Raw genomic sequence first — 14,819 nt, 5'->3', positions numbered from 1 at the left:
TCTTTGTTTACTGCTAATTTTTGGTAATGATGGCCCATATGCAAGCTTTGGATCCTCGCATGAGAAGTAGTTTTACTTTTAGAAAGTGCTGTTTCTTTTATTCTTGTGGGGGTTTTTTTTGTTGTTGTTCTATATATTTTATACCCATTTCTTTAGGAATTTCTCCTATAGGCAGTATTTTTTTCAGTTCCATGTATATACAAAATATTTTATTTTCTTGCCATTTTTGTTTGGTTTGGCTTTAATAAATGATAAAAAGGAAATAGTAATTATTTATTTTTCTAATATTAAGCTTATTTTCTTTGTTTAGGAAACCTATTACTTGGTTCACAATTCAAAAGATTCAAAAGGGTATTCAGTGAAGTCTTCCTTCTCTCCTAGGGCCCTCTGAACCATTTTACCTCTGTGGCATCCATTGTTACTAGTTTGTTTTTCTTTCCAAAGATAGTTTATGCTTATAAAAGTATATGCATACTTTTTTTGTATTTTACACCAGTGGGATCATACAATTCATACTTTTCTGCACCTTGCTCTTTTCATTTAACAAAGTGTCTTGGAAATTTTTCCATATGAGTATATGAAGAATTTTTCATTATTATAATTCATAACTCTCTGTATGGTATTTCTTTATACAAATGTATTATAATTTATTTAGCCAGTTGTGGGTTGATGGAACTTTAGATTGTTTTTAATCTTTTGCAGCTACCAAATGCTATCATGAATCATGACCTTATTACATTTGTTATTGACACATGTAAAATATATCTATATAAAATGAATTCCTAGAAGTAGAGTTGCAGGTCATAGAGGTATGCATTTGCAATTTTGAAAACTATTACCAAGTTACCCTCCAAATCATATTCTCATTAGCAATATTTGAGAGTGCCTGTTTGCTCACACCGTAAAAAGTGGTTATTTCTAACTCTTTTTCCAAATATTTATTCTTGTAGATGATTTATTTCTTAGATTTAACTTGGATACCAAAATTATGCTTTATGATGTTTTCTTTTAGTCAATTCAGATACTCTCTCAGACATTTCAAACTTTTCTCAATCTTCGTTAGGAAAGGCAATTTTTGTTCTTGATAAATGTCTACAAAATGTGTGATAAATGTCTATGCATTCTCTAGAGTCACAAGTTTGGCATGCAAGGCTTTCTTTGACTTTTGTGAAGAAAGATATTTTACAGTTTGCCTTTTGTATGACATAACTCTGTACTATATTTAGTTTCTTAAAGGGTAGAATCTTAGATTCTTTTAGAATTATTTAGTATTTAGTGGTTTGGACAGGGGCTTAAAAATTAGATCTCATCATTTTGCCTGTCATCTTGCACGTAGCAGTAGGAATACCAGGTAGCAATAAAAATACTATAAAACTTGGTAAAATTGCTTCTAATCTCGTTCTTTGCATCTTTATGGAACATATCTAGAGTTAATTAATTGGTGTTCTGTCTGGCATAACCTAAACAGATTTTTTTTTTTTTTTTTTTTGCGGTACGCGGGCCTCTCACTGTTGTGGCCTCTCCCGTTGCGGAGCACAGGCTCCAGACGTGCAGGCCCAGCGGCCATGGCTCACGGGCGCAGCCGCTCCACGGCATGTGGGATCCTCCCGGACTGGGGCACGAACCCGTGTCCCCTGCATTGGCAGGCGGACTCTCAACCACTGCGCCACCAGGGAAGCCCTAAACAGATTTTAATGTTTGTTAAAAATGCAGATTTCTCAGCCTCTTAAGATCTCTACTGTATGTCTGGGGGATAGTCCCAGGAATATATGTTTTAAAAGAGCACCACCAGGTGATTCTGATACAGATGATTTGAATGGCTCACTTTGAGAAATACTCAAAGTGTCTGTATACTTAAAAGTGTGATATGTACAGCTAAAAGAATCTTAAGAGTTTATTGAACTAGTCATGTAGTACAGCTTCTCACTTATTATACAAACTCTTACTTTTTATTTCACATTGGAGTATAGTTGATTAACAATGTTGTGATAGTTTCCATTGTACAGCAAAGTGATTCAGTTACACATTTTACTGTTTATGTTGTTACATAATATTGAGCAGAGTCCCCTTTGCTATACAGTAGGTCCTTGTCAGTTATCCACTTTAAATACTGCAGTGTGTACATGTCAATCCCAAACTCCCTAACTATTCCTTTCCCCCACCCTTCCCCCCTGGTAATCATAAGTTTGTTCTCTAAGTCTGTGAGTCTGTTTCTGTTTTGTAAATAAGTTCATTTGTATCATTCCTTTTCAGATTTCTCATGTAAGTGATATAATGCAATATTTCTCTTTCTCTGTCAAACTTACTTCACTCAGTATGACAATCTCTAGGTCTGTCCATGTTGCTGCAAATGGCATTATTTCATTCTTTTTAATGGCTGAGTAATATTCCATTGTATGTATGTACCACATCTTCTTTTTCCATTCCTCTGTTGATGGACATTTAGGTTGCTTCCATGTCTTGGTTATTGTAAACCATGCTGCAGTGAACATTGGGGTGCATGTATCCTTTCGGACCACGTTCTTCTCCAGATATATGCCCAGGAGTGGGATTGCGGATCATATGGTAGCTCTATTTTTAGTTTAGTTTTGTTTTTTAAAAATATTTATTTATTTATTTAGCTGTGTCGGGTCTTAGTTGCAGCACGCAGGATCTAGTTCCCTGACCAGGGATCAAACCTGGGCCCCCTGCATTGGGAGCGCAGAATCTTAGCCACTGGACCACTAGGGAAGTCCCTATTTTTAGTTTTTTAAGGAACTTCCCTACTGTTCTCCATAGTGGCTGTACCAATTTACATTCCCACCAACAGTGTAGGAGGGTTCCCTTCTCTCCACACCCTCTCCAGCATTTATTGTTTGTGGACTTTTTTATGATATCCATTTTGACTGGTGTGAGGTGATACCTCACTGTAGTTTTGATTTGCATTTCTCTAATAATTAGCGATGTTGAACATCTTTTCATGTGCCTCTTGGCCATCTGTATGTCTTCACAAACTCTTTTTATGCCATTTCTGATAGAGGATCATCTAACCCTACCTTAAAAGGATCCAGTAATGTGGAGTATAAGATTTAAAGACAATCTATTCCATTAATTGATACCTCCAACTGTTTTTTATTTTTATTTTTATTTTTTATTTTTATTATTTTTTTTTTCCTTTTTTGTGGTACGCGAGCCTCTCACTGTTGTGGCCTCTCCCGATGCAGAGCACAGGCTCCGGATGCACAGGCTCAGCGGCCATGGCTCACGGGCCCAGCCGCTCCGCGGCATGTGGGATCTTCCCGGACCGGGGCACGAACCCGTGTCCCCTGCATCAGCAGGCGGACTCTCAACCACTGCACCACCAGGGAAGCCCCCTCCAACTGTTTTTTAAAATTACTCTTTAGAATTGAAATTTGTTTCCCTTTAATTCTGAACTAAATGACAATACAGAGTAAATCTAATTATTTGATGATAATGACCTTGTCCCCTTTTCTCTTGTCTTATGAAATCTTTTGCAATTCTTTATTTTGATGCTTGAAAACTTAAGTTATTTTAATAGATGAATTAAAAATGGAGAGATTATTATAAGACTTCATTTAACTTTTCAAAAAGTTTTTGGAAACTAATTTTATACTGTAGATGTTCTCAAATAATTCATTTTGTCATTTTATGGTGATAGTCTTTCTTTTTTAAGAAAAAAATCTTAAGCTTGCACTATAAAAAGGCACTATTATTTGTATAGAAAATAATCCAGAGTAATCTGGAAAAAAAATTCATTTTGCTTAGTTATTAAAAGAGCTGGATTTATATTCGTTTTCAAGCCTTTAAGGTGTATTTGCAAATTTGTTATCCTGTTAAGATAAAGTTATCTGAATAAATACCTCAAGAATGTTTATCCAGAGGTGTTTCCATTCCGGAGTCCTTTTCAATATGCTGATTTGAATTGTACAATTCCATTATAGGGAATACTAAATTCTGATTCCCTCTTAGTGAAAGAATCTATTTTCAACATAGTTCATGAACTTTTAAGAAGCGTGTGATAACCTTAGAGATTCTGTTGTTCATTTCTTTCTTTTTTTTGTTTTCAGGTCAGTAATAGGAGGTTTAGAATGTTAATAAAATACGTGCCCAAAATCATTCAGTTTGCCTACTGGCAGAGCCTGGACTCATACTCAGTTTTCATAACTTCTCATGCTTCTGCCTTTTGTATTAAATTGAGCTTTGACAGCTTTGTCTGAGCCTAGCCAGTGACTAGAATCGCACTACTGTGTCTGCTAAACTTGACACTCTTGAAAGGCAGGTGCTTTGCGACACTCATCTTGGTCTGGTTTGTACCAGGAGGTCAGTAAATGTTTCATGGATAAATGCTTTGAGTCAGCATGTTTTATTTTTTAAAATGCTTTTATTTTTCTTCTTAATACTAATTCTGCTGCCTGGAACACTTGAAAAATAAATTTTAACTATTATTCTTTACTCTTGTCGCACTTCAGGTTCACCTGGATAGCTTTTAAAATAATATGGGAATGGCATTGGTATTAACATCCCCATCCTTACTGATTCTAATGTGTAATCAGAATTGATGATTACTGCTCTCTGATAATATAATCTTTTATGTTCCTTTTTCATCAGGTGTTTATTGAGCCACCTACTATATGCTAGGTGCTGTGCACTGTTACATAACTCTCAGGGGCACCATTCACATAAAATATAGAATGAGAATTAAGAATACAAAGATAAGATGCTTCTGCCTTCATGTCTTCTCCTATCTAGACATCATTTGTGTTTCACAGGAACATGATTTGTTTTCTGCAGATGTTCTGTAATTTGTGGGTGATGGTATTAAAGTGTAATGCCTCAGACTAAATATGATGTTTCAGATATGATATGAGCAGTGCATAGTTCTATAATAATGCTGAATTCTTTGACTTAGACACTGTATTTTTATTAATGCAGCTTCAGTTTGTATGGGCACACCTCAAAGATACTGTGGGTTCAGTTCCAGACCACCACAATAAAGTGAATATCACAATAAAGTGAGTCACACGAAGTTTTTGGTTTCCCAGTGCACATAAAAGTTATGTTTACACAATACTATAGTCTGTTAAGTGTGCAATAGTGTTATGTCTAAAACAAAGCAACGTACTTACCTTAATTTAAAAGTACTTTATTTCTGAAAAAGGCTAAACATCATCTGACAACACAGGGTTGCCAGAAACCTTCAATTTGTAAAAATCATAATATCTGCAAAGTGCAATAAATTGAAGTATGCCTTCATTACCTGTTTCAGCAGCTGTTTCTGTTCACTTATATTAACTTATGGTAGACTGAGGTCCTGAGAACTTTTCTTTTTTTTTAAATTTAATTTTATTTATTTTTTTATACAGCAGGTTCTTATTAGTTATCCATTTTATACATATTTAGTGTATATATATCAATCCCATCTGAAACCTTTTCATGCAGAAAAGTTCTCAGGTCAGGTTTGCTATAGTCTTTGCTAAGATTTAACCTTTGCCTTTAATCTTTGAGTTTTATGTTATTATTTCAAATCATTTTAGATGAATCAAATCGAAATTATGTGATATAATTTTAGAGATATATTTTCCCGGGAACAAGATTTAGCCTCAAGATATAATTAAAATCATACCTCAGATATAGCTAATAATTAAAGCATACATAGATAAATGGAGAAAGTAAAATTTCTAATAAAATATTAATATACTTGATTTTTTTTCTATTAAATTTTATACCACCACGTTAAAACATCTAGGTGAAACAACTTGATGTTTAGAGAATCTTAACGTGGGGTTACTGGTAGGTTTTTATTTTTCTTTTTCCAAATGTTATCTTGCTGTTTTAGGCACAACCAGTGTCATTATCTTATTACAGTATGTCTTAGTCTGTTTGCGCTGCTACCAAAAAACAAAAAAATACCATAGACTGGGTGGATTAAACAATAAACATTTATTTCTCACGGTTCTGGGGGCTGGGAAGTCCAAGATCAAAGGGCTGAGAGATTCATTGTCTGCTGAGGACCTGCTTTCTGCTTCATAGATAACTGTCTTCTTAGTATGTCCTATGGTGGGAGGGGTTAGGGGCTCTTTTATCATAAGGGCACCAATTCCATTCATGAGAGCTCTGACCCTCATAACTTAATCACCTTGCAAAGGCCTCACCTCCAAATACCATCACATTGGGGATCCGGTTTCAGTATATGAATTTTGTGGGGACACATTTAGTCTGCGGTACGGTGTGTAATACGTAACATTTTTTTTAATCCATGTTTTCTGTTCATTATAGATACAATGACTATTCCACAGACCTTATTTCTTCTTAACTTTTTTCCTATGTCTAAGTATATCTTTAACTTAACTATCCTGCATTAGTCAGTATCTCTTGATTTGGAACATTGAAAGGAGTGCTTAGAAAAAGAGTGTCAGAAGCAACTCATGTTCTTTTTACATCATTTTCTTTTTTTTTTTTTTTTTTTTTTATAACCTATAATGGAAATAATCTGAAAAAGAATATATCTATACCTATACCTATATCTATATACCACTGAATCACTTTTCTGTATACCAGAAACTAGCACAACATTATAAATCACTAAACTTCAATTAAAAAATGATTTAAAAATATGTTAATAGGCTGAGGCCAAATAAAGGGAGGTCATGTGGGTCGTTATAATGTATTTTTTTTTTTATTAGTTTCTGCTCTATAACAAAGTGAATCAGTCATACACATACATCTGTTCCCACATCCCCTCCCCCATGCATCTCCCTCCCTCCCACCCTCCCCATCCCACCCCTCCAGGCGGTCACAAAGCACCGAGCTGATCTCCCTGTGCTCCGCGGCCGCTTCCCACTATCTATCTACCCTACATTTGGTAGTGTATATATGTCCATGCCTCTCCCTCCCCCTGTCACAGCTTACCCCTCCCCCTCCCCACATCCCCAAGTCCATTCCCAAGTAGGTCTGTGTCTCCACCCCCGTCTTACCCCTAGGTTCCTCATGACATTCTTCTTTCTTTTTTAAATTCCATATATACGTGCCAGCATACGGTATTTCTCTTTCTCTTTCTGACTTACTTCACTCTGTATGACAGACTCTAGGTCTATCCACCTCATTACAAATAGCTCAGTTTCGTTTCTTTTTATGGCTGAGTAATATTCCATTGTATATATGTGCCACATCTTCTTTATCCATTCATCCGATGATGGACACTTAGGTTGTTTCCAGCTCCGGGCTATTGTGAATAGAGCTGCAATGAACATTTTGGTACATGTCTCTTTTTGAATTATGGTTTTCTCAGGGTATATGCCTAGTAGTGGGATTGCTGGGTCATATGGTAGTTCTATTTTTAGTTTTTTAAGGAACCTCCATACTGTTCTCCATAGTGGCTGTACCAATTCACATTCCCACCAGCAGTGCAAGAGTGTTCCCTTTTCTCCACACCCTCTCCAGCATTTATTGTTTCTAGATTTCTTGATGATGGCCATTCTGACTGGTGTGAGATGATATCTCATTGTAGTTTTGATTTGCATTTCTCTAATGATTAATGATGTTGAGCATTCTTTCATGTGTTTGTTGGCAGTCTGTATATCTTCTTTGGAGAAATGCCTATTTAAGTCTTCTGCCCATTTTTGGATTGGGTTGTTTGTTTTTTTGCTATTGAGCTGCATGAGCTGTTTATAAATTTTGGAGATTAATCCTTTGTCAGTTGCTTCATTTGCAAATATTTTCTCCCATTCTGAGGGTTGTCTTTTGGTCTTGTTTATGGTTTCCTTTGCTGTGCAAAAGCTTTGAAGTTTCATTAGGTCCCATTTGTTTATCTTTGTTTTTATTTCCATTTCTCTAGGAGGTGGGTCCAAAAGGATCTTGCTGTGATTTATGTCATAGAGTGTTCTACCTATGTTTTCCTCTAGGAGTTTGATAGTTTCTGGCCTTACATTTAGGTCTTTAATCCATTTTGAGCTTATTTTTGTGTATGGTGTTAGGGAATGATCTAATCTCATACTTTTACATGTCCCTGTCCAGTTTTCCCAGCACCACTTATTGAAGAGGCTGTCCTTTCTCCACTGTACATTCCTGCCTCCTTTATCAAAGATAAGTTGGCCATACGTGCGTGGGTTTATCTCTGGGCTTTCTATCCTGATCCACTGATCTATCTTTCTGTTTTTATGCCAGTACCACACTGTCTTAATTACTGTAGCTTTGTAGTATAGTCTGAAGTCAGGGAGCCTGATTCCTCCAGCTCCGTTTTTCGTTCTCAAGATTGCTTTGGCTATTCGGGGTCTTTTGTTTTTCCAAACAAATTTTGAAATTTTTTGTTCTACTTCTGTGAAAAATGCCAGTGGTAGTTTGATAGGGATTGCATTGAATCTGTAGATTGCTTTGGGTAGTAGAGTCATTTTCACAATATTGATTCTTCCAATCCAGGAGCATGGTATATCTCTGCATCTATTTGTATCATCTTTAATTTCTTTCATCAGTGTCTTATAATTTTCTGCATACAGGTCTTTTGTCTCCTTAGGTAGGTTTATTCCTAGATATTTTATTCTTTTTGTTGCAATGGTAAATGGGAGTGTTTCCTTGATTTCATTTTCAGATTTTTCATCATTAGTGTACAGGAATGCCAGAGATTTCTGTGCATTAATTTTGTATCCTGCTACTTTACCAAATTCGTTGATTAGCTCTAGTAGTTTTCTGGTAGCATCTTTAGGATTCTCTATGTATAGTATCATGTCATCTGCAAACAGGGACAGCTTTACTTCTTCTTTTCCAATTTGGATTCCTTTTATTTCCTTTTCTTCTCTGATTGCTGTGGCTAAAACTTCCAAAACTAAGTTGAATAAGAGTGGTGAGAGTGGGCAGCCTTGTCTTGTTCCTGATCTTAGTGGAAATGGTTTCAGTTTTTCACCACTGAGGACAATGTTGGCTGTGGGTTTGTCATATATGGCCTTTATTATGTTGAGGAAAGTTCCCTCTATGCCTACTTTCTGCAGGGTTTTTATCATAAATGGGTGTTGAATTTTGTCGAAAGCTTTCTCTGCATCTATTGAGATGATCATATGGTTTTTCTCCTTCAACTTGTTAATATGGTGTATCACATTGATTGATTTGCGTATATTGAAGAATCCTTGCATTCCTGGAATAAACCCCACTTGATCATGGTGTATGATCCTTTTAATGTGCTGTTGGATTCTGTTTGCTAGTATTTTGTTGAGGATTTTTGCATCTATGTTCATCAGTGATATTGGCCTGTAGTTTTCTTTCTTTGTGACATCCTTGCCTGGTTTTGGTATCAAGGTGATGGTGGCCTCGTAGAATGAGTTTGGGAGTGTTCCTTCCTCTGATATTGTTTGGAAGAGTTTGAGAAGGATGGGTGTTAGCTCTTCTCTAAATGTTTGATAGAATTCGCCTGTGAAGCCATCTGGTCCTGGGCTTTTGTTTGATGGAAGATTTTTAATCACAGTTTCAATTTCAGTGCTTGTGATTGGTCTATTCATATTTTCTATTTCTTCCTGAGTCAGTCTTGGTAGGTTGTGCATTTCTAAGAATTTGTCCATTTCTTCCAGGTTGTCCATTTTATTGGCATAGAGTTGCTTATAGTAATCTCTCATGATCTTTTGTATTTCTGCAGTGTCAGTTGTTACTTCTCCTTTTTCATTTCTAATTCTACTGATTTGAGTCTTCTCCCTTCTTTTCTTGATGAGTCTGGCTAATGGTTTGTCAATTTTGTTTATCTTCTCAAAGAACCAGCTTTTAGTTTGGTTGATCTTTGCTATCGTTTCCTTCATTTCTTTTTCATTTATTTCTGATCTGATCTTTATGATTTCTTTCCTTCTGCTAACTTTGGGGGTTTTTTGTTCTTCTTTCTCTAATTGCTTTAGGTGCAGGGTCAGGTTGTTTACTCGAAATGTTTCCTGTTTCTTAAGGTGGGATTGTATTGCTATAAACTTCCCCCTTAGAACTGCTTTTGCTGCGTCCCATAGGTTTTGGGTCGTCGTGTCTCCATTGTCATTTGTTTCTAAGTATTTCTTAATTTCCTCTTTGATTTCTTCAGTGATCACTTCGTTATTGAGTAGTGTATTGTTTAGCCTCCATGTGTTTGTATTTTTTACAGATCTTTTCCTGTAATTGATGTCTAGTCTCATAGCATTGTGGTCGGAAAAGATACTTGATACAATTTCAATTTTCTTAAATTTACCAAGGCTTGATTTGTGACCCAAGATATGATCTATCCTGGAGAATGTTCCATGAGCACTTGAGAAAAATGTGTATTCTGTTGTTTTTGGGTGGAATGTCCTATAAATATCAATTAAGTCCATCTTGTTTAATGTATCATTTAAAGCTTGTGTTTCCTTATTTATTTTCATTTTGGATGATCTGTCCATTGGTGAAAGTGGGGTGTTAAAGTCCCCTACTATGATTGTGTTACTGTCGATTTCCCCTTTTATGGCTGTTAGTATTTGCCTTATGTATTGAGGTGCTCCTATGTTGGGTGCATAAATATTTACAATTGTTATCTCTTCTTCTTGGATCGATCCCTTTATCGTTATGTAGTGTCCTTCTTTGTCTCTTCTAATAGTCTTTATTTTAAAGTCTATTTTGTCTGATATAAGAATTGCTACTCCATCTTTCTTTTGATTTCCATTTGCATGGAATATCTTTTTCCATCCCCTTACTTTCAATCTGTATGTGTCTCTAGGTCTGAAGTGGGTCTCTTGTAGACAGCATATATATGGGTCTTGTTTTTGTATCCATTCAGCCACTCTGTGTCTTTTGGTGGGAGCATTTAGTCCATTTACATTTAAGGTAATTATTGATATGTATGTTCCTATTCCCATTTCCTTAATGGCTTTGGGTTCGTTATTGTAGGTATAGTCCTTCTGTTGTGTTTCTTGCCTAGAGAAGTTCCTTTAGCATTTGTTGTAAAGCTGGTTTGGTGGTGCTGAACTCTCTCAGCTTTTGCTTGTCTGTAAAGGTTTTAATTTCTCCATCAAATCTGAATGAGATCCTTGCTGGGTAGAGTAATCTTGGTTGCAGGTTTCTCTCCTTCATCACTTTAATTATGTCCTGCCACTCCCTTCTGGCTTGTAGAGTTTCTGCTGAGAGATCAGCTGTTAACCTGATGGGGATTCCCTTGTGTGTTATTTGTTGTTTTTCCCTTGCTGCTTTTAATATGATTTCTTTGTGTTTAATTTTTGACAGTTTGATTAATATGTGTCTTGGCGTATTTCTTCTTGGATTTATTCTGTATGGGACTCTCTGTGCCTCCTGGACTTGATTAACTATTTCCTTTCCCATATTAGGGAAGTTTTCAACTATAATCTCTTCAAATATTTTCTCAGTCCCTTTCTTTTTCTCTTCTTCTTCTGGAACCCCTATAATTCGAATGTTGGTGCGTTTAATGTTGTCCCAGAGGTCTCTGAGACTGTCCTCTGTTCTTTTCATTCTTTTTTCTTTATTTTTCTCTGCATCAGTTATTTCCACTATTTTATCTTCCACCTCACTTATCCGTTCTTCTGCCTCAGTTATTCTGCTATTGATCCCATCTAGAGTATTTTTCATTTCATTTATTGTGTTTTTAATCGATGCTTGATTCATCTTTAGTTCTTCTAGGTCCTTGTTAACTGTTTCTTGCGTATTGTCTATTCTATTTCCAAGATTTTGGATCTGGGAAATAGAATCTTGGATCAGCTTTACTATCATTATTCTGAATTCTTTTTCAGGTAGACTGCCTATTACCTCTTCATTTGTTAGGTCTGGTAGGTTTTTATCTTGCTCCTTCACCTGCTGTGTGTTTTTCTGCTTTCTCATTTTGCTTATGTTACTGTGTTTGGGGTCTCCTTTTTGCAGGCTGCAGATTCGTAGTTCCCGTTGTTTTTGGTGTCTGTCCCCCGTGGCTAAGGTTGTTTCAGTAGGTTGTGTAGGCTTCCTGGTGGGGGGGACTAATGCCTGTGTTCTGGTGGTTGAAGCTCGATCTTGTCTTTCTGGTGGACAGGTCCACGTCTGGTGGTGTGTTTTGGGGTGCCTGTGGCCTTATTATGTTTTTAGGTATCCTCTCTGCTAATGGGTGGGGTTGTGTTCCTGCCTTGCTAGTTGCTTGGCCTAGGGTGACCAGCACTGTAGCTTGCTGGTCGTTGACTGAAGCTGGGTGCTGGTGTTGAGATGGAGATCCCTGGGAGATTTTCGCTGCTTGATATTATGTGGAGCTGGGAGGTCTCTTGTGGACCCGTGTCCTGAAGTTGGCTCTCCCACTTCAGAGGCACAGCACTAACTCCTGGCTGCAGCACCAAGAGCCTTTCATCCACCCGGCTCAGAATAACAGTGAGAAAAAGTAGAAAGAAAGAATTAGTAGAAGAAAGAAAGAGAGATTGAAAGAAAGGAAGAAGGGAAGTAAGGAAGGAAGGAAGGAAGAAAGAAAGAAAGGAGGGAGGGAGGAAGGATGGAAAGAAAGGAAAGAAAGGAGGGAGGGAGGGAGGAATGAAAGCAAAAGGAAGAGTGAATGGAAGAAGAGAGGGAGGAAGGAAAGAAAGAAAGAAAGGAGGGAGGGAGGAAGGAAAGAAAAAGAAAGTGGAAAGAAGAAGGGTGGGAGGGAGGGAGGGATGGAGGAAAGAAAAAGAAAGAAGGAAAGGAGGAGCGGAGGGAGGGAGGGAGGAAGGGAAGGGAGGAAAAAAAGAAAGAGCAGGTAAAGTAAAATAGAATAAAGTATGAAATATAGTAGCGTTATTAAAATTAAAAAGTAATTATTGAAAAAAAACACGGACCGAAAGAACCCTGGGACATATGGTGGAAGCAAAGCTATACAGAGAGAATCTTACACAGAAGATTACACATACACATTCACAAAAAGAGAGCAGGGGGAAAAATCAAAAATCTTGCTCTCCAAGTCCACCTCCTCGATTTGGGATAATTCGTTGTAAAAAGAGGAAAAGGGCGAAAAGTCTGAAATCTTGCTAAGTCCACCTCCTTAATTTGAGATAATTCGTTGTAAAAAGAGGGGAAAAAAAGGGGGGGGGAAAGTCTTAAATCTTGTCCTCAAGGTCCACTTCCTCAATTTGGGATGATTCGCTGTCCATTCATGCACTCCACAGACGCAGGGCACATCAAATGGACCGTGGAGCTTATTCCGCTGCCTCGGAGGCTGCACAGAGAGATTTCCCTGTCTCTGCTCTCACAGCTCCCGGGTCTCAGCCTTGGACCTGGCCCCGCCTCTGCGCGTAGGTCGCCGGAGGGCGTCCGTTCTTCGCTCAGACAGGACGGGTTTAAAGGAGCCGCTGATTCGGGGGCTCTGGCTCACTCAGGCAGAGGGGAGGGAGGGGAATGCCCTCTCCTCGCGCACCAGGCAACAAAAGGGAAAAAAGTCTCTTGCCTCTCCGGTAGCTCCAGACCCTTTCCCCGGACTCCCTCCGGGCTAGCACTAACCCCTTCAGGGTCTCTTCCTGCCGCCAGCCCCAGACCTCTCCCTGCGCTCCGACTGAAAGCCGATACCCGAGCCTCAGCTCCCAGCCCCGCCCGCCCTGGCGGCCGAGCAGACAAGTCTCTCGGGCTGGTGTGTGCCTGAGGGCACCGATCCTCTGTGCCAAAATCTCTCTGCTTTGCCCTCCACACCCCTGTTGCTGTGCTCTCCTCCGCTACTCCGAAGCTTTCCCCCTCCTTTACATCATTTTCTAGTTCCCAAATAATCATAGTGAGTGTAAGCCCAGTAGCCATCTCAACAGTTCCAGTGATGTGAAAACAAAACTTTATCTGTGAACTATGTCTAGTGGTGTATAAAGATTCTCTTGTTGTGAGAACTTCAGACCCTCTAAGGAGGAAAGAGATCTGCTTTGGAATTATTAATTTTTAAATAGGAATGACTGTTCCCTAACTTCTATTTTAAGTTTGATGCAGCCCATTTTCTTATACTAATCATCTTTTTGAGCTCTCCAACAGTAATTTTAACTGAGAACTCAAAGCTTTTGGCATTGGCCACAGTTATAATCAGAAATGGTCATTCTTTAAATTACTTCATGTTATGAAACTAAACCATGTGGTACTGGAACAGTTGCAATCTGTGGCTCTCAGATGTGGAAAAATAACATACTTTAACCAACGATTTCTCAGCTACATATATCTGCTACATTATGTGCTGGTTTCATGCTGTAATCTTAGAAATCAAGACAGAATAAGCCAGTTCTCTCTGGCAGAACCCTGTAAAAGTACTGATTTGTTTCTGGTCAGGTCTGGCTTTTTGCTTTTATTCACTGGAATGTCAATTCATTATTTTCTGTAGAAGATTCTTTTTTGAATGGAAATTCTGACTGTTATTACCTTGTCTTGATTCTGGTAAAGAGTATAGAAGTAGCTACTAAGAGAGTAGAAGTAGGAAAGAGAAGGTTGCAAGATACAGGATAAAGAAGTGAACTATTTACAATTAAACTTTTATTTATATCCTTTTTTTTCAGTATAGTCTTTTCATATTGAACTTCTGAGTATTTACTTTGTTTTTGCTTTCTAGGTGATGGGAATTGCAGTGATACTAGAGGCTTAGAAATTGCTATAAAGCAACGTGTTGATGATGCACTCACTTCAAAACTTCCAATGTTTTACTTGGTCAACAGTCCTCATATTAGTTTAGTACCTTCTGCATATCCATTTCAAACAAACTTGGAATATAATTTCCTGAGTCTGAATTGGGCACAAGGGGACATTTCTTTGGAGATTGTGGATGGCCTAACTGGGAAGATCACCGAAAGGTTAGCGTCACTAATTTCTTCAAAAATCACATATTAAGCAAAACAATACATTTTAATACGATTTTTAAAAACTACCTTGTATTTTGAATACAATTTTTT

General features: G+C 37.7%; 1 protein-coding gene across 2 annotated transcripts in view; it reads left to right on the top strand.

The window, feature by feature from the left end:
- Nucleotides 1-14,819, top strand: part of ADAD1 (adenosine deaminase domain containing 1) — a gene marked incomplete at both ends in the record, with an annotated part of 50,528 nt that overhangs the window by 23,889 nt on the left and 11,820 nt on the right. For both annotated transcript variants that reach the window (XM_079697074.1, XM_079697073.1), the window contains one exon: nt 14,483-14,720. In XM_079697074.1, coding sequence (XP_079553200.1) covers nt 14,483-14,720 — 238 coding nt within the window. The remainder of the gene's footprint in view (nt 1-14,482; nt 14,721-14,819) is intronic.

The sequence above is a fragment of the Hyperoodon ampullatus genome (assembly GCF_949752795.1).
Source record: "Hyperoodon ampullatus genome assembly, chromosome: 1".
NCBI classification, from domain to species: Eukaryota; Metazoa; Chordata; class Mammalia; order Artiodactyla; family Ziphiidae; genus Hyperoodon; species Hyperoodon ampullatus.
This window is presented reverse-complemented; position numbering and strand designations above follow the sequence as displayed.